The sequence below is a fragment of the Gopherus flavomarginatus genome, chromosome 1 (assembly GCF_025201925.1).
Source record: "Gopherus flavomarginatus isolate rGopFla2 chromosome 1, rGopFla2.mat.asm, whole genome shotgun sequence".
Taxonomy (NCBI): domain Eukaryota; kingdom Metazoa; phylum Chordata; order Testudines; family Testudinidae; genus Gopherus; species Gopherus flavomarginatus.
Genome location: NC_066617.1, coordinates 71110 through 91578, shown reverse-complemented (window position 1 = coordinate 91578; position 20469 = coordinate 71110). Strand labels below are relative to the sequence as shown.

The following is a 20469-nucleotide window of genomic DNA, read 5'->3' as shown; positions in this document are numbered from 1 at the left end:
CATTATCACAAAGTCCAATTTGTATGAGTGGCAAGGCAGGTTGGAGAACCTACGGGGACTGTTTGTGACCCCATGGTAAGACTAATGCAGCGATCCAGAATTGCACATTTGTTATTGGCTTGATGAAATCTAATTATAGGATACAACATCAGTTTGGGGTGTCTGCCCTGCTTTCTGACAGTCTGACTTGAAATTGGCACTCATTGTTGCTAAGCCACTTCAGACAGCATGACAACTGGTGTAGTCAAACAGGATTCACATGCCACAGGCCAACTGGCTTAACAATTAGAACCCAATGCTATTTAAAGTTTAAATTTGATATTGAGAGTTTTAAGAGTTAAAGATTAGTCACAATGAGTAACCACAATCATAGGAGCATCTTGATTTGAAAGACCTTAAAAAATTATGTAAAGAAAAGGGTTTATCCTTTGGAAAGAAAACCTCAAATCAGGAACTAGGAGCTTTGCTGATGGACTTTGACCAGAAGGCTGGGACTCAGTCACTCCATGCCCCAGATGCTGCTACAGCTGAAATGGTCTGTATGCATATCCTGGCAGATGACAAAGCATGGGAGCATGAAATAAAGATTGAGAAATATTTTATAGAATCATAGAATATCAGGGTTGGAAGGGACCTCAGGAGGTCATCTAGTTCAACCCCCTGCTCAAAGCAGGACCAACACTAACTAAATCATCTCAGCCAGGGCTTTGTCAAGCCTGACCTTAAAAACCTTTAAGGAAGGAGATTCCACCACCTCCCTAGGGAGCCCATTCCAGTGCTTCAACACCCTCCCAGTGAAAAAGTTTTTCTTAATATCCAACCTAAACCTCCCCCACTGCAACTTGAGACCATTACTACTTGTTCTGACATCAGGAACCACTGAGAACAGTCTAGATCTATCCTCTTTGCAACCCCCTTTCAGGTAGTTGAAAGCAGCTCTCAAATCCCCCCTCCACTCTTCTCTTCTGCAGACTAAACAATCCCAGTTCCCTCAGCCTCTCACATAAGTCATGTGCTCCAGCCCCCTAATGATTTTTGTTGCCCTTTGCTGGACTCTTTCCAATTTTTCCACATCCTTCTTGTAGTGTGGGGCGCAAACTGGACACAGTACTCCAGATGAGGCCTCACCAATGTCAAATAGAGGGGAATGATCACGTCCCTCGATCTGTTGGCAATACCCCTACTTATACAGCCCAAAATGCTGTTAGCCTTCTTGGCAACAAGGGCACACTGTTGACTCATATCTAGCTTCTCGTCCACTGTAACCCCTAGGTCCTTTCTGCAGAACTGCTTCCTAGCCATGCTGTCCCTAGTCTGTAACAGTGAATGGGATTCTTCCGTTCTAAGTGCAGGACTCTGCACTTGTCCTTGCTGAACCTCATCAGGTTTCTTTTGGCCCAATCCTCTAATTTGTCTAGGTCCCTCTGAATCCTATCCCTACCCTCCAGTGTATCTACCACTCCTCCAAGTTTAGTGTCATCTGCAAACTTGCTGAGAGTACAGTCCACGCCGTCCTACAGATCATTAATGAAGCTATTGAACAAAACCGGCCCCAGGACTGACCACTGGGGCACTCTGCTTGAATCTGGTTGCCAACTAGACATGGAGCCATTGATCACTACCCGTTGAGCCCGATGATATAGCCAGCTTTCTATCCACCTTATAGTCCATTCATCCAGCCCATACTTCTTTAACTTGCTGGCAAGAATACTGTGGGAGACTGTATCAAAAGCTTTGCTAAAGTCAAGGAATAACATCACAGACCCAGTTATCTCCTCATAGAAGGCAATTAGGTTAGTCAGGCATGACTTGCCCTTGCCGAATCCATGCTGACTGTTCCTGATCACTTTCCTCTCCTCTAAGTGCTTCAGAATTGATTCCTTGAGGACCTGCTCCATGATTTTTCCAGGGACTGAGGTGAGGCTGACTGGCTTATAGTTCCCAGGATCCTCCTTCTTCCCTTTTTAAAAGATGGGCACTATATTAGCTTTTTTCCAGTCATCCGGGACCTCCCCCGATTGCCACGAGTTTTCAAAGATAATGGCCAATGGCTCTGCAGTCACATCCGCCAACTCCTTTAGCACCCTCGGATGCAGCGCATCCGGCCTCATGGACTTGTGCTCGTCCAGTTTTTCTAAATAGACCCGAACCACTTCTTTCTCCACAGAAGGCTGGTCACCTCTCCATGCTGTGCTGCCCAGTGCAGCAGTCAGGGAGTTGACCTTGTTTGTGAAGACAGAAGCAAAAATATCATTGAGTACATTAGCTTTTTCCACAACCTCTGTCACTAGGTTGCCTCCCTCTTTCAGTAAGGGGCCCACCCTTTCCTTCACTTTCTTCTTGTTGCTAACATACCTGAAGAAACCCTCCTTGTTACCCTTTACATCTCTTGCTAGCTGCAACTTCAAGTGTGATTTGGCCTTCCTGATTTCACTCCTGCTTGCCTGAGCAATATTTGTATACTCCTCCCTGGTCATTTGTCCAATCTTCCACTTCAGACAGCATGAAAAGCCCATACTTTCCAGAAACTCTGTCACTGGCAATTGTTGCTGCTTTATGACATTTATCTTCTGCTGCTTTTTAGCCTGAGGTGACAGGACCCAAGAAGTGCAGAAGGCAGAGCATATTGTGGAAAGAAAGAGTAGAATGTGCTGCTCACAGAGGGGACAGACTCTCCTTCCTCCCCAGAACTTCCTACTAAAACCTAGGAAATTAGCTGATCTCTTGGTAACATTCAGACAGGGATCTAGTTCTGTAAGACTCAGTGCATTAGGTCTTTCATCACTAAAAGAGGTTCACATATGGATTGACACAGACTTAAAAATAATTCTGTGATCTTAAGTCTCAGATCTAAATTCCCAGTACACACTGGCCAACATCACAAACCACCACAGACATTTGGCCATACTGGTAATTTGTGCAGAAGCAAACCAAGACTGGAATAGCATGGGTCTGTGACTCAGAACTGAGGCACATTAGCAAAGCTAGGGTAGGAAGGGTGCCCCCTCAACAAAAATAATGCAAATCAGGGGGCATAAGGAAACAGCACACTTCATATTCAAACAAAGCTAGCAAAGCAGAAATGAGGCTGAAGTTAAATTTAAGCCAGTTCCAGCAATACCAGTCAATTAAGTATTACAGCTTCCCATCAGAGCAGGGGGGTAGAGAAATATGTAGCTGTGTATTATTTTATAGCCGCAGTAGCCCTAAGCAAAGCTCTCAATAATCTCTCAAAAGCAATGCAGAGACACTGAAAAGCTCTGGGAGCAAAACTGATGTCTGTTACCATCACGTACAGACCATACCATAGCAATACAGGCCACTGGGGAGTCATTCAGCATCACAGACTGCTCCATTAGGCATGATCTCCAACCCAAAGCGCAAGACTGCTTTTGCCTTCATGAGTGGCAACGTCACTCATATTTATACAAACCAGAAAGAGGATGGCTGTCCAGTTGAGATTAGATCTGGGCATGAGTCCAGCCTCCCCCTGTGTTGGATTCATATTCATACAAATCTCAGTCTAAAATAAAGATTTGATAAAAGATGCTTAAACGGCAATGGCCCTCCCCATTCCCAGCACTGGGCCCCATCTAATCTGTAGCATCTTGCGCAGGGTGACCATTAGTAGTAAAAAGAACCAAATAAAGTGGCTTTGGTACATCCCAAAATGGGACAAACTCCCCCTTGCTTTTAAATCAATGACTAATAAAGAGTTAGACAGTGGCAAAATGTGAACAGTTATCTAAAACACAAACATAACCAGAGGAATAACCTGATAGCTTAGAGGCTGAGAGCCCCATGCCACAAGCCACTCACTCTTCCAAGCCAACAGGAGACGGGAGTGCAGGTTGGGCGGTGGTATTATACCATCACCACTGCACTCCTGCTAACTGGTTGGAATGGAAGATGGGGTTTTGGAAAGAGCCCCGACTTTGCTTTCAGCTAAAGTCTTAATGCAGGTATTTGGGGGCAGAGGACCCCCTCGCCCCCACCAACCAGCTAGTCTATCCAGCATGGAGTGAGGCAACAGGTGGTCCCCTAATACTACTACTCTTGCCCTCATCTACAGGTTGTTTGTAAGGTCATCATACCATGGGCTGTTCACCATCGAATGGACTGTGCGAAGGTTCCATCTCCCTGCTCTAAGCAATAGGGACAAAAATATTTCTCTTCTATGAGAGATCCCTTATAAGGCAATGGGAGTGCATGGGGCTGAAATGAAACCTGTAACACAAAGTTAAACCTTTAGAGTGGTGCTCCCTAGGACCTAGATCAACTCGGTATCAACTGGACACAGGACACTGCAAAATGGAAATATGGCAGAACAGGGAGCAGTTGTGTGGACAGGGGAGGTTTGACAATGGATGAAGGGGGCTTAAAAAATCCCACATAACTAGTAAACAGACATGGGGTTTGCTTTCCAGCCAAGTACAAGCTGTATTTGGAGGCCATTTCCACATTAATCCACCTAATAATAACCTAGCAAAGAGGATTGTTAGAAGAAGACTCAACAGCTTATGGGAAACAGTTTAAGGTCACGTCCTCAATCTATTTTAGGTTTTGTTCAGTCTGGCTGCTTGGTCATTACCTGGTTTGAATCTTCCATGCTCATCACAGCTTCATGCTGAGCCTCCAGGAGGGTATGTTGAAAGCACAGGGTCTCTGAAATGTTCACAAACAAGTGGTCATTAACCTTCAGAGAAAACACTCTTCTCCCTGAGTGAGGGAAGCACTCTTGTACTCTCCAGAGAGCAGGGTCCAGGGCTGTCCACAACATGCAAGGAGGAGGAGATATGGAGTCAGCCCAGGACAGAGCATTACTTCAAGCACTCTTCAGAGAAAGGTTAGGATTGCCCTGGCAGAGGCATGTCACAGGACAGAGCACTATTTTGGGCACCTTTCAGAACAAAAGCTATTATTGTCCTGGAGAGGGAAAGTAAAGGGGCAAACAGTAGAGCGGATAGGCTTTAAGAATGTTTGCTGTGAGGAAAAAACCCACAATCATTCTAACAGAACTCTTCACATTTCATTTTGATAAAGTGAAATGAAAAACTATTAGAAGGGTTATTAAATTAGATAATTTATCCGAATAAACTGGAATAGGGTTCAAAATGCAAGGGCCTTAATTTAAAAGTGAGGATGTTAGAAGAAAGCACATTCAATTTTCCTCAGTGACTTTCTGTAAACTGGCACCTAGATACTATAGCGATGGACACATTACAAAAACCTAGACAGAAACAGAAACCGGGATAAAAATGCTGATCTGTTATATTTGTAGGTAATGATTTTAAATGAATAAAGAATTGACTTTCTTGATTCATTACTGCAGGCAAGGAATTTCCATCTGGATCTAGTACTGTTTGTGACAAGTTATTGTCCAGATTTTATCATGATTGATTTTTAAATGTGTATCCTCTCTAATACATTCTCCTAGAGCTATGCCTGCATAAAAGAGCTAGACATGTAACCTGTTCATTTTCATGCTGGTGTCTTGCCACTAGGAGTTTTTCATTTTATTAATAATCAATTCTATTAAAGATGTTGCCTCAGCCTTTTAGCAGTATAAAAGGCCAGTTAAGATGCAACTTATGCAAGGTTTTTTTTTCCCCCCTCCAGCACACTAACTTTGGCACATTGCAAAAACTGAGCCTTTTTTTCGGATTAAACACCTTTTTTTTCTGGTTAAACACAGTTTTCTGTTATGGTGTAAAATATGATAACATACAGAAACAGCCATAGGACCAGGCTAACATTGTTGTGGGAACCTTAATTTCTGCACTTCCTCGCTTCAAACATACAACCTTAATATTGCATTAACGTAGTGAGATAGCGGTTCATTTGTTTTTTTTGTCTGTTTGTTACATTTAGAGTTGACATCAGAGGACAAATATTTGCTTAAGTAACACCTAACATGCATTTTGAGAAAGCCCTGATGAACTACTCCCTCTGAGATTTGTGACATTTTTATATCACACTGGCTGGCTGGCCTGCTTTTCATGCTGATGATTCATTTTCACTGGATTCATCTGACGCTGAACTTTGCCAGGGATAGCCATACCCTTTTTGCCACTTAGTGGATCAAGAAAATGCTACATATTTTGTAATCTGTTTACAGAGTGAAGATGAACAGACATTTCATAATCTTTGGCATCTATACCTAGTGGTTCTCTCTACTCTAGATGCACAGAGAAGGTGGAGTGCTGTGCTGGAGGAAGGAGGGCACAAGGAACATAACAGGCAGGCAGGAGAAAAGGTGAGAGGAAATAACAGAAAGCAGCAGAAGCTGCAGGGAGAGAGGAGGAGCAGCCTCTTATGTACCTCTCTAGTACTCCCAGGAGCCTGGACTGATTCACACCAGCTTCTCAGGGAGCTTCCTGTTTCCTGCTGCCTCCCTGAACCCACTTGAAGAGAACAGGCAGTCAACTGAAGTAGTCGGAGACAGTTAGGCCCTTAAGACACTGATATCTTCCCTCACTCAGGCCTGCTACCAGCCTGCTTATTTGTCCCCTTCAATTGCATGTTAAGAGCCACTATAGCTGGCACAGAACAGCCGTCACGAGTGAAAGAAGAAAATGCCCCTCTGGGGCAGCATTCAGAAAAAGAAAGCAAGCAAAGGAAGCTTTTCTGTCTAAGCAGGAAGGAGCTCTCCTGAGATACATAGACACAAATGTTCACGGTGAACCTTCCAGCCCCAGTGAGGATGTGAGTGGTGAGGAGATGCCTGATCTTCCAGTTAGTCAGAGTGCAGGTGACCTGCTAGCTACTGCAGCATCCATATCTCCATCCCAAATGGATGTAACCATGCACATTCCTGAAGAAAAGTGTAGATCAGAGAAGACTGTGGTGGAGGAGCAAAAAACAGCTGCTGCTGAGTTTAGTTCCTTAAGTCTAGATGATTCAGGACTGTGGACCCACTTGAGCAGTAGTCTGGGGGACTTCATTGTACTGCATGGGCCACAGCAAGTGAAAAACTTCATGCTTCCCAAAGACAATAATAGAAGTTTCCATCCAACACATTACTGGTGTGAAATCCCCAATGGTGACAAAGTGCAGAGGCCATGGCTTACGTACTCAAAAACCCAGAATGCTGCATAGTGTTTTTGTTGCAAACTCTTCCAGTCTAATCTTCCAGACACAATGGGGTCTACAGGAACAAAGGACTGGAAAAATCTGGCTAGAAATCTGGCATGCCATGAGAAGGCAGCAAATCACCAGAGAGCATTCCATAGGTGGAAAGAGCTTGAGGTGAGACTAAGGTTAAAGGCCACCATAGATGATCAGCATCAAGAGAAGTTTACATCAGAGTCTCTTTACTGGCAAAATGTTCTGAAAGGGCTCATTGCCATTGTGAGAATGCTTGCTACCCAAAACCTAGCACTGGTGGCACTTCCGATCAGCTGTATGTGCCAAACAATGGAAACTTCCTTAAAATTGTGGAGCTGATGGCTGAGTTTGATGCTGTACTCCAGGAGCATCTAAGAAGAGTCACCACCCAAGAAATGGACACACACCACTACCTTGGAAAAAACATTCAAAATGAGATCATACAGTTACTGGCAACAAAAGTCAAACAGAAGTTGTGGTAGATCTGAAGTCAGCAAGATACTCTGTTATTCCGGACTGCACACCTGACATCAGCCATACGGAATAAATGACTTTAATGGTGCATTTTGAACAACAACAGAACCTAGTGACAATGTCCCTGCAATGGTGACTGTCAGAGACCATTTTCTAGAATTTATTGACATTGATGATACTACAGGAGCTGGTATGACAAACGTGCTTCTTAGAAAGCTGGAAGTCACAGGCATTGCAATAGCTGACATGAAAGGTCAGGGCTACGATAATGGTGCCAACATGAGAGGAAAGAACAGAGGAGTGCAGACGCGGATCCGAGAGTTAAACCTTTGAGCTTTTTTTTGTCCCGTGCAGTTCTCATTCATTGAACTTTATGCATCACTGACCACCATCAGCTTCTAATGAGGCTGTTGAATTTTTTAAATGTAATTCAAAGCATCTATGTATTTATCTCTGCATCAACTCATTGATGGCAAATTTTGAAGCAACATGAGAACATCCTCTCTGACACTGAAACCACTGAGTGCCACATGACAGGAAAGTCAAGTGGAGGTGATAAAGCCTATCAAACACCAACTTGGGAAGCTAGATGATGCCGTAGTTGCCATTAGCGAGGATAATGCTATGACAGGAACTGTTTGTGGAAGACCAGTGGCAGAGGGAAATGGAATAACCAGAAACATACATAACTTCAGATTAGTGTTGTGGCATGGCACACTGTTTGAACTAAATGTTGTAAGCAAGAGACTCCAAGGTGTTGACCTTGATATATCTGGAGCAATGGAACAACTGGACAAAGCAAAGTCATACTTACAGCCTTACCGGTCAGATGAGGGATTTCAAAATGTTCTGAAGAGTGCACAGAAGTTGGCAGAGGAACTTCACACTGAAGCTATTTTCCCACCCATTCAAGAGTACAAGAGTCACCGAAGATGACAACATTTTGATTACGAGGCATGGAATAATCCCACAAGAGACCCGAAACAACAATTCGAAGTTGAATTCTTTAACCAGGTGCTAGATTGTGCAATACAGTCAGCTGAAGAACGTTTCATGCAGCTCAAGGAACACAGCAGTATATTTGGGATGTTGTATGATATTCCAAAACTCCTCATTATACCCGAAGAAGACCTACACCAGCAATGCAGGGCACTAGAGACAGTGCTGACACATGATGACATGATCAATATTGAGGAGAGTGATTTAGGTGATGAACTGAAAGCCTTTTCAAGACACATTTCAACAGGATCAGCTCCAAAGGCTGTTCTGGAATATATGTGCACAAATAAGACGACCACGTTCTTTCCAAATGCTTTTGTTGCTCTGCGCATACTTCTAACACTTCCTGTAACAGCTACCAGTGGAGAATGCAGCTTCTCCAAGCTGAAGTTAATAAAAACACATCAAGGCTCCACAATGACACAGGAGAGGCTGGTTGGCCTTGCAATTGTCTCAAAAGAGCATGAGCTGGCCCAGACTGTGAACCTTCAGCAGGAAGCAGTTCAGATCTTTGCAACCAAGGAGGCATGGAAAACATCACTTTGATTATTCAAACAGATAAAAATGCCAGTGTTTACTAGGCAGACAAGAAAAGTTAACTTTCAAACGCCTGAACAGCAAATGTAAGTGTTACTGAAAATTTTTGAACAAGGCATTTTAACTTGTTAGTTCTCCTTTATTGTGGTAGGCAGCAGAGCAGTACCATGAGAGGAGTAGAACAGGAAGACGACAGAATTGAGACCTTTCAAAGTTTTGGCCCAAGTGAGAGGGCATGGGGGGACGTCATTTCAGCTCCCTGCTTCAGGTGCCAAAATGTTGTGGGCCGGCCCTGTGTTTTACTCTGAGATGAACTTGGTTTTGTAAGTTTTTTTCATGAGAAATTACCAACTGGTACTTAGAGAAGAGCTTTGTCTCGTCAAGGACAAAGAGAGAAGGGGGAGAGAAAGGTGAAAATGACAGCCTGTGTATGGGTCAAAAGCATAGAGAACATCTGTTGACTGCTCTGGATGCAAGAATCACAGGAAGAGCTGAAGGTTTCAATGTGGGCACAAGAGGGCCAGACAACTAACAGGCACAATGCATTGTCTTGCTAATTTAAATTAAGACCACAGTAAAATTTTCAAAATGCCTAAGAGCTTGGCTACACAGTGCATTACTATGAACAAGCTGGGATGTAAATTCTAGTGCATCCAACTCTACCATGCAGTAACTGTTTATGTGGACCATGCTGGCCCACACTAAAAGTTATTTAATGCACACTGACATAGTCGTGGAAATACTCACTACATCAATGTGCGCTAAAGAGCTATTAGATACTAATGAACTTTTAGTGCAGGCCCTCAGGGTCATAATTATATAAGAATGGCCATACGGGGTCAGACAATAGTCCATCTAGCCCAGTATCCTGTCTTTTGACAGTGGCTGGTGCCAGATATTTGAGGGAATGAACAAAACAGGGCAATTTATCAAATGATCCATTCCCTGTTGTCCAGTCCCAGCTTCCAGCAGTCAGAGGTTTAGGGACACTTGGAGCATGGGGTTACATCCCTGATCATCTTGGCTAACAACCATTGATGGATCTATTTTCTATGAATTTATCCAGTTTTTTTTAACCCACTTATATTTTTGGCCTTCACAGCATCCCCTGGCAACAAATTCCACAGGTTGACTATGCACTGTTTGAAGAAGTACTTCCTTTTGTTTGTTTTAAACCAGCCGACTAATAATTTTATTGAGTGATCCTGGTTCTTGTGTTATGTGAAGAGGTAAATAAATGGACAGTGAGTGCCCAACATGCTGGTGTGCACTAGAATTTACATCCCAGTTGGTGCGCACTAATGCACTGAGCAGAAGACAAGTCATAAGTGACTTTTTGGGGGCATAGGTCACTGTTCACATTGCACTTCCCATCAGTACCTGGCCTGAGCTGGGAAGTTAATGATCCAACCAGCGGACCAAATTTAGTGAAGAATCCCAGTCACGTGCCACATGAGGCATGTTATGCATATGCTAAGTAGTAATAGTGACTTTTGAAAATGGAATTTAGCTAGGTTTTGCAAATGCTACCTCTTATATATCCTAACAAACCATTGACAGGAATCTCAGAAGCTGAGGAGAACGTGGGCAGATAATCTAGGCTCAAAGGGAAGAGCAGAGATAGGTGTTCATGGGTATTGTACAGATAGAAGGGCAGAAATACTGGTATTACTTCCATAGCAGAATCTCAAGAGAAGGGTACCCCACAAACTCCAGAGTGATGGGGAGCAGAAGGAACCAGCCACTGGAAGATGTAACAAACCCTTTCCCATACAGCCTGTTATTTCATCTCACCGTTTCTTCTAAAAATATACTCCTAGATTCCAAGAGTCATCTCCAACCCACTCATAGAAAGCCATGGGCCACCCATCTCTTCAAAGCTGCACTACCACACTATCAGAATTGTGACTGTTTTCAGTCTACACTCTCAGATATTCATTTAGTTTAAAGCAAGATCCATCAGATTCCTTCAGACGGGTATGTGCTCTGCACTCCTCCAGTGACATCTGTGAAAGTCTCCTCTCTATTTGGGAGTCACTACCTTATTTATTCCTGTATATTATCATACATTATTTTATAGCGCCCAGGAGTATGCTAAGAGCACACTGCCTTGAAATACAAAATTCATTCCAACAGACTTGGACATAGGCATTATAAAATATCAACAGAATTAGAGAACTCTAACAATTAATCAAAACCATTAACCTAAATACAATATACGCTGCATTCCAAACTCTGTATCCTGGCCTCCCATGTGATCTGATCAGCCTCACATTTGCCCTATCCTTTCCTTGTCCAAGCCCCCATGTTCTCTCCTTTTGTCATCCTGATCGTTACTTAGATTACTTTCTCCAATCATTACTTGCTATCACAAGGAGAAAAACTGTGATTTAATCATTCCAGCAGATTGGCCCACTAGTTTGGGAATCTTTTTTACTCTTTGCTCACAGACTGAAATTTAAATTGTTTCTCTTGCCCTCAGAATTAAATTCCAATTATAGTTTCTGGAAAGAATTAGAGAGCAGTTCTGAAATCCTCAGCAGAGACCACTGATTAATCCAGTAATCATGGGTGTGTTTATTAGCTAAAAATAGGCAGAAGGAAGTGTAATGATACCATTTTCAGCCTTCAGCCTCTCCAAGGCTGCAGTGGGTAGGAGTAAAGTCCTCTTCTCATCCTCCTGCTCCACCACATTTTTCTGAAGAGGTATTTCATTCTGCTCAGAGACTGCCTGGAGAGCAGAAAGATAGAAAGTTACCAACAGTTTTCCCACAGGTATTAGCCCTCCTTCTTTCAGTTACACTTTCGACAAATCCATAAGTATCTTCTAAATTCCCCTGACTGACCCATACTAGTTTACTCCTTTTGCAGGCAGTTTCATAAAACATCTGCCCAGACTGGAGAATTTTGCAAAGAGACCCTGTATTAACCTTCTCAGCCAATTTGATCAAGAGAAGGTATTTCCATATTCTGCACTATCTTTTTGAGTCTTAGGATACAATTACCTTTAGAGATTGTACCTGCTCCTCTGATTGAGAGACCTGCATCACTAGTTCAGACTTTAACAATTTTAGTTCAGTCTGGCAATGGACGAACTCCTCAGATTTTTGCGTGAGCTCATCTAAAAGAAAAAGTTAAACATAAGTATATACATCTCTGCTTGTGTGTGAATAGATCTACTTTAGATGTATGCACACCAGAATATGGAACCTTTCACCGCTCAGTCACTGCTTCTACTCTGGTCCCAAGCGGTAGCTGCAGGAAGTCCATATCACCTGACAGTTCTATATTAAATAAATGAATCTAGTTCCAGTTCTTTGTGGATATGAGAGAACATCACAGAAAATACCACAATCGTTTGCCAACCAAAGGATCAGGGAATGCCCTCTCAATAGAGAAGCACAGGACTGAATAGACAAGGAGATGGAACATTCCTCTTTAGAGGATTTAGACACATTGTCAAGGAAGAATGCAGAGTGGCTACAAGTATAAGTCTGTACTATCTAGCTAGACGTTTCACCCATGCTCACTCATTACCATGGCCGGAAGGGAAAATTATGATCATCTTGTCTGATCTCCTGCATAGCAAAACCATTTGTTTTCCAATCAAGCAATTCCTGCATCAAGCCCATAATTGCCAGTTGGGCTAAAGTAGATATCTTTTAGAAATATATATTTAATCTTGCTTTAAAATGATTTCAAGTGATGGGCAATCTAGCACATGCCTAGGTAAGTGGTACCAGCAGTTCATTACCCTCACTGTTAAAATACATACTTCATTTCTACTCTGAATTTATCTAGTTTCAATTTACAGCCATGGGATCTTGTTCTGCCCTTGTCTACTGGATGAAAAAGCCCTCTACTCTCAGAAATCTTCTCCTAATGTAGGTACCATGCTCATGTCACCCCTTAACCGTTTCTCAGATAAACTAAATAGATTGAGCTTCTCTAGTCTCTCACCATAACCAGGTTTTTCTTGGGATGTCACCAATGTGAAATCTAATCAATTTAAACAATGAGTTAAAAGTAGTTTCAAGTACATCTCCCTCAGTCCCACTGCCAATATTTTTTTGTTTTAGCATTACATTTTCCCATATTTCCAAAAAAAAAGAGTAACTGACTATTCCAGGAAAACAATCTGATCTTTGTTATAAATCACCTTAATTAATTGTCAGCTGCAACAACAGTCCATTAAATACTTTCAGAGAGAAGAGCGATTGCTAAGTCTGAGGAAGTGTATATTCACCCATGAAAGCTCATGCTCTAATACATCTGTTAGTCTACAAGGTGCCACAGGACTCTTTGTTGCTTTTTACAGATCCAGATTAACACGGCTACCCCTCTGATGCTAAGTTAAGGATATCCTTTAAATCATTTTTATAAAATTAATATGCAAACATCACTAAAATTTGAAAATAACTACAGCTCTGAAAGGCTGAAACAAGACTAAGGATTCCCATTAGTCTGGGAGCCAGGAAAGGTTTATTCTTCCCCTTGTCATATAAGATATTACCTGCCCCTTGCTAGAGAATTGCCATTAAAAAAAAGCACACAAATCAGAACAACAGAGAGGCTTCCAAGGTGCTGACTCGATCCAACTGCTACACTTGCTGACCTTGCAGGTGTTGTATGGTAGCAGAGTTTTCAGTAGACTGCACCAGCAGCCGATCAATATCCCGCAGCAGCTGACCATTCTGGGCTAAGAGGGCATCGTGGCTAGTTCGCAGCTCTTGCTCAGCCATCTGGAGGTAAGCAATATGCAGCTTTTGCTCTTCTACCTCCAGCTTGTATTTCTGGTCTTGAGCTCTACATTCAGATTCCAGTTCAGTCCGAGTTCTTGCTGCCTGCTCCAGCTGCTCTGAGAGATACTGCACCTCCTCCTGTAACTGATGGAAGGACAGCTTCTTCTCAGCCAGTTCCAGCTCCATCTTCTCCACAAGGCTTTGAGACTCCTCTCTCTCTGCATCCAACATTTTCTTTAAGGAGCTCAGCTCTGCCTCCATCCTCTGACACTGGTCCAAGAGAGTCTGGAAAAGGAGATGGGGAGGGAGGGACTCAACCAGAAGGGAAAACAAATTGATTCCTGCTTTAGACCCTAAGGCACTGGGCAAAAATAGGTCCATGCTAAGTACACAACTTAAACAAGAGGCAATTTCAACTAGCCAAGTGACAAGACACGAGAGGAAAGGAACAACACATGATGGGGATTCTAAACCTCCACACGAAGAAACATAGTCTTTTGACTCCTACAGGAATATCAAAACTCTGCTGAGAGACATCAGAACTCTGAAGTAGAGTGAAGAAAAAGAGAAATTGTAAGCTGGAATTAACATCCAACACATTCTCCTTCTAGGATACTCCAGCACAGAGAACATAACCTCTGCTTAGACAGAAAGGCTAGATAATTGCTTGCTTAGAATTGCTGTTCTCTGAAGAGATAAGTGCAACCAATTCCCAGTCCTAGCAAAAAGTTAGGTGGAAACAACTCAAAAATCAAAGTTCTAAGGCATTTGGGGTAGCAGGAGTGATTCTTGCTTTCCTTGACTCCCAGGCACCAGACTAGCATGACTGGCACTGCAATGACCTTTATATCACAAATGCCAGCTCCTTTGGCGTGTGAAGTAGGCATTGCATAGGTACAGGTTTGTCAGTGAGGAAACACTGGGAGGCATAACCTACTCTCAGAGAGCTCAGTCCCCACAGTTCTGTGAACAACTCTGCCCTAGCAGGAGCAAGAACCTTCCACACACCTCCCTTAGGCCTAGGATGACTTGCATGAATGGGAGGAAGGGGACTGAACTGGTGGAAGCAAACAAAATCACTTTCTGTCTCCATGAAGTTTCCCTTGCCTGAAATATCATTATCTTACCAGTGATTCAGGAAAAAAAACATGACAGAGGAGAACTGGATTTCTAATGTAAAAACTATGCAAAACCAACCCTTTCAGGGCTCTTTAAAAGAGAAGCACAGTGGCACAAAAAGCAATTTTTTCTTTTTGCGTTATTTTAATTTTGTCCCCTAAATTACATAATAAAGACACACAGACTGCAAATCCTATACTAGTCAAACACGTTTCACATACTGCAAGAGCCACTAAAATAGGCAATAACCCTGTTCACTTCCTTAAATCTTTAAGAAATTAGAAAGAAACTGGCTCAGTTCTGAGTCAGGTAAGCACTTACATGCTTGAGTTTGAGGAAGCTCACCTATGAGCCAGTCTCTTTCTAGTCCCCTAAAACTCTTAAGATGAATAAGGTCAGATCCTACCTGCTACTGGAGTTCCTATAAGCTTCCCACGGCTGGCAGGGGAATCTGGAAGTGGCCAAATCCTGCACAGTCCCTAAAAACTGTTTAAAAAAAACCCCATGGAGATGGTAATATTACATATTCCCCAAAAGCCGCAGTGCATTCATAACAAGAATTGGTGTTGCTCAAAATATTGGGACCTCCGAGTTCAAAGCCCCAGTCAGCTGGTGACACTGGAGGAGACAATGTTAGAAAAAAGGATGTTTTTGCCTGGAACTAGATATTCTGAGGATTCTACGGCAAGCATAAAAATGAGTCAGGTGGCCCATACCTGAAGGTAACAAGACTCAACAACTCAGTCACAGAGCTGCGCCATCAATTCTGGTCACCACACCCCCAATGCAGCGCCAAAAACAAAAATACACTCTCTTCGGGAGCTGGCAGTTTTGAACTTTGAGCTCAAGGAATTCTCAGCTTCTCTCATGCTAGACACATGGCCCCTGTAGTAGCGAGCTATGTCAGATGCTAGGCTTTTGATGAGACAGTTGCACCTGTTAACAGTAAAGGAACACAAGAGAATAGAGCACGGCTATAGTACATTGAAAGCATGAGAAGGTACCTTGTTCTGTTCTTCCGCACCATGCAACTCCCGCTGCAGTAGTTCCACCACCTGAGTTCGTCCTAAGAGACCCGCTTCCTGTTCCTCCAGCATTCTCTGCAGTGTCCTCAGGTTCTATGTGAGATACACAAAATACTGCATCATCTACATTAGAAGTTGAGAGGACAGTAGCAGCCCAAAGCACAGGAGGGCTAGTTACACAGGAGGTTTCCATCCCAGCCATACCCCAACTCTGTGTATCTTAGGTACTTATATAGCTCCAATTTAGTATCTGAGCACTCAGACTCATCAGCGTATTTATCCTGCCAGCACCCTTGTGAGGTAGGGAAATACTATTATTCCCATTTGTACAGACCCGGCACTGAGGCATAGAGACACTAGTGATTTACCCCATAGTAACACAGGAAGTCTGTGATAGAGCAGGGAACTGAACACAGATTTCCCAAGTCTCAGGATAGCATCCTAATCACTGAACCACCTTCCTCTCAATTTCCATCGAGTTTCTTTGTTTGCCTGCACACATCCCTGAGCCGCAAATCCCACTGAACTCATGCAATTTTTCCTTCTCGTGTTCTACAAAAAGCAGGGGGTTGTCAAACCCATCAAACACACCTGCTGCATCTCAGCTTCTCGATCTGATTGGGGCACTGCCTGGTGTAATTCAGCACAGTGTTGGTGAACCTGCTCTTCTAGGAGAGCATCCTTCTCACGAATCACCTCCTGCAGGGAGCTCAGCTGTAAGCCACAGTACACAGCATGAGAAATATCACTTGGCTAACTGAGAAACAAGGTAGAAATTCCAAAGACAGTACAAAGGACTGAGGCCCATTCTAAGGGTGTCAGGCACACAGACCATCAGGAGTTTTTCCATCCTACTTTTTGTGGCGTGTTATGTGTGAAAATAGATTTGAACTAGAAGCCAAGATGTCCTGAGTAGTACAAGCCTCTGTGATAGCCATGCCAACTCAAAGAGATGATTTCACATATGCTTACATATTTACTGACAGCATTTCAGACTTTAGAAGTGCAAAAAGTGAAAATTACATTTTACATATACTCAGAGTCTAGAAAGCTACAATTTCCATGCAATTACAGAAACATACAGTTTCTGTTGGACTTGTGTTGAATGTCACAATCCATCATTTTAGCCATCAAAATCAAAAGCCTGTAAGTCTAGCTAATATTGTAAAGATTGGTATTAAAAAGGCACTATATAAAACAACCTAACATAACATCACAGTGCTCACTCCCCTAGTTGGGACAATAGTCTTCTAACTTACTTTGCCATTTCTTACTCACCTTTCTCTATGGAGTCACTGATTGTTACCAGCAGACAGTAAATATATCAATGGCTAGAAATCCATCTCCATACCTGGGCTGCTTGCTTGGCCTGAGTATCTGTCAGGCTCTCTCTAGTTACAGCCAGCTGCTCCATCAGGTTCCTGACAGTCTCCTCCTGCTCCTGGAGTTTCTGTTTGAGTGCTTCAACCTCCTCTTTCTGCTCTTCATTGGTCCTCTGATTATTCTGAAGCTGCAAGTGGACAGGAGAAATCAGAAAAGTAGATATTAGTTAATCATATTAGACCAAGGATAGGCAACCTATGGCTCACATGCTGAAGGTGGCACGCGAGCTGATTTTCAGTGGCACTCACACTGCCCAGGTCCTAGCCACCAGTTCGGGGGGCTCTGCATTTTAATTTAATTTTAAATGAAGTTTCTTAAACATTTTAAAAACCTTATTTCCTTTACATAGAAAGAAACCTTCTAAAAACATTAAAATGTATTACTGGCACGTGAAACCTTAAATTAGAGTGAATAAATGAAGACTCGGCACATCACTTCTGAAAGGTTGCCAACCCCTGTATTAGACAGTCTCAACCAGAGTGGAGCATGCTGTACTATTATTAGAATCATGGGATTAGAAGGGACAGCAAGTGTCATCTAGTATAACCCCCTGCCAAGATTCAGGATCTGTTGTGACTAAATCATCCAAGACAGATGGTTATCCAGCCTCCTTTTGAAAACCTCCAGTGAAGGAGCTTCCACAAACTCCATAGGCAGTCTGTTCCAGTGTCCTACTGCTCTTACAGTTAGAAAGTTTTTCCTGAGATTTAATCTAAATCTGCTATGCTCTAGTTTGAACCAACAGCCTCTTGTCATGCCCTCTGTGGCATGAGAGAACAACTTTTCTCCATCTTTTTATGGTAGCCTTTCAAGTATTTGAACATTGCTATGTCCCCCCTTTAATCTCCTCTTTTCCAGACAAAATATACCCAGTTCCTTCAGCCTTTGCTCATATGGCTTGCACTCCATCCCTTTGATCACCTTTGCTACTCGCCTCTGGATCCTCTCCCATTTCTCTACATCCTTTCTATACACTGATGACCAAAAGTGGACACAGTACTCCAGCGGAGGCTTACCCAGAGCAAAGCAGAGCAGTAGCATCACCTCCCATGATTTGCATGCTATGCCTCAGTTAACACAACCTAAAATTGCATTTGCTTTTCTTGTAACAGCATCACACTGTTGACTCATGTTGAGGTTGTGATCTACCACAAGTCTCAGACCCTTCCCAACAGTGCTGCTTCCAATCCAGTTATTCTGTATTTGTGCATTTGATTTTTTCTTCTCTAAGTGTAATACCTTACATTGGTCTTTGTTGAATTACATTTTGTTTTCTATAGCCCAGTTCACCAATTTATCAAGATCACTCCGAATTTTAGCTCAATCCTCCAAAGTATTGGCAACCCACCCTAGATTTGTGTCATAGAATCATAGGAAGACAAGGGAATTCAAGAGATCTTCTAGTCCTGGCCTCAAGGCAGGACTAAGTATTATCTACTGCTTAACTATCCTGACAGTGAGGAAGTTTTTCCTAATGCCCAAACTAAACTGCCCTTGTTGCAATTTAAGCCCATTGCTTCTTGTCCTATACTCAAGGTTAAGGAGAACAATTTCTCTCCCCCTTCCTTGTAACAAGTTTTCTGTACTTGAAAACGGTTCTGTCCAGCCTCAGTCTTCTCTTTTCCAGTCTAAACAAACCCACTTTTTTCAATCTTTCCTCATAGGCATGTTTTCTAGATCTTTAATAGTTTTTGTTGCTCTTCTCTGGACTTTTTCCAATTTGTCTACATCTTTCCTAAAATGTGGCACCCAGAACTTGACATAATATTCCAGTTGAGGCCTAATCAGTGCAGAGTAGAGCGGAAGAATTACTTCTCGTGTCTTCGACTCATAGACTTTAAGGTCAGAAGGGACCATTATGATCATCTAGTCTGACCTCCTGCACAATGCAGGCCATACAAACTCACCCATCCACTTCTATAACAAACCCCTAACCTATTGAAGTCCTCAAATTGTGGTTTGAAGACCTCAAGCTGCAGAGAATCCTCCAGCAAGTGACCTGTGCCCCATGCTGCAGAGGAAGGCGAAAAACCTCCAGGGCCTCTGCCAATCTGCCCTGGAGAAAAATTCCTTCCCGATCCCAAACATGGCAATCAGTTAAACCCTGAGCATGTGGGCAAGACTCACCAGCCAGCAGCCAGGAAAGAATTCTCTGTAGTAACTCAGATCCCATCCCATCTAACATCCCATCCCAGACCACTGGGCATACTTACCTGCTGATAATTTGGCAACTGATCTTTGATTAATTGCCAAAATTAGGCTATCCCATCACACCATCCCCTCTATAAACTTATCAAGGTTAGTCTTAAAGCCAGATATGTCTTTTGCCCCCACTACTCCCCTTGGAAGGCTGTTCCAGAACTTCACTCCTCTAATGGTTAGAAACATTCATCTAATTTCAAGTCTAAACTTCCTAGTGTCCAGTTTAGATCCATTTGTTCTTGTGTCTACATTGGTACTAAGCTTAAATAATTCCTCTCCCTCTCTAATATTAATCCCTCCGATAAATTTATAAAGAGCCACCATATCCCCCCTCAACCTTCTTTTGGTTAGGCTAAACAAGCCAAGCTCTTGCTTACAATACTCCTGCTAATACAGCCCACAATGACGTTTGCTTTTTTTTTTGGCAACAGTATTACATTGTTGACTCATATTCAGCATGTGATTCGATATGATCCTCAGATCCCTTTCTGCAGTATTCCTTCCTAGGCAGTCATTTCCCATTTTGTATGTGTGCAAAAGACGGTTACTCACCTTTGTAACTGTTGTTCTTCGAGATGTGTTGCTCACATCCATTCCAGTTAGGTGTGCGCGCCGCGCGTGCACGTTCGTCGGAAACTTTTTTACCCTAGCAACTCCAGTGGGCCGGCAGGTCGCCCCCTGGAGTGGCGCCGCCATGGCGCCCAATATATATCCCTGCCGGCCCACCCGCTCCTCGGTTCCTTCTTGCCGGCGACTCCGACAGTGGGGAAGGAGGGCGGGTGTGGAATGGATGTGAGCAACACATCTCGAAGAACAACAGTTACAAAGGTGAGTAACCGTCTTTTCTTCTTCGAGTGATTGCTCACATCCATTCCAGTTAG

At 43.0% G+C, this 20469-nt stretch overlaps 1 protein-coding gene across 8 annotated transcripts in view; it reads right to left on the bottom strand.

Moving 5' to 3' along the window:
* GOLGB1 (golgin B1) overlaps nt 1-20469 on the bottom strand; it is a 154535-nt gene that overhangs the window by 95354 nt on the left and 38712 nt on the right. For 5 of the 8 annotated variants that reach the window (XM_050952566.1, XM_050952576.1, XM_050952586.1 and 2 more), the window contains 7 exons: nt 17355-17513; nt 16595-16717; nt 15983-16096; nt 13733-14144; nt 12123-12238; nt 11734-11848; nt 4592-4665 (listed from right to left, as the gene is read on the bottom strand). In XM_050952566.1, coding sequence (XP_050808523.1) covers nt 4592-4665; nt 11734-11848; nt 12123-12238; nt 13733-14144; nt 15983-16096; nt 16595-16717; nt 17355-17513 — 1113 coding nt within the window. The remainder of the gene's footprint in view (nt 1-4591; nt 4666-11733; nt 11849-12122; nt 12239-13732; nt 14145-15982; nt 16097-16594; nt 16718-17354; nt 17514-20469) is intronic. The other 3 variants (XM_050952547.1, XM_050952555.1, XM_050952596.1) reach the window with 3 other exon arrangements.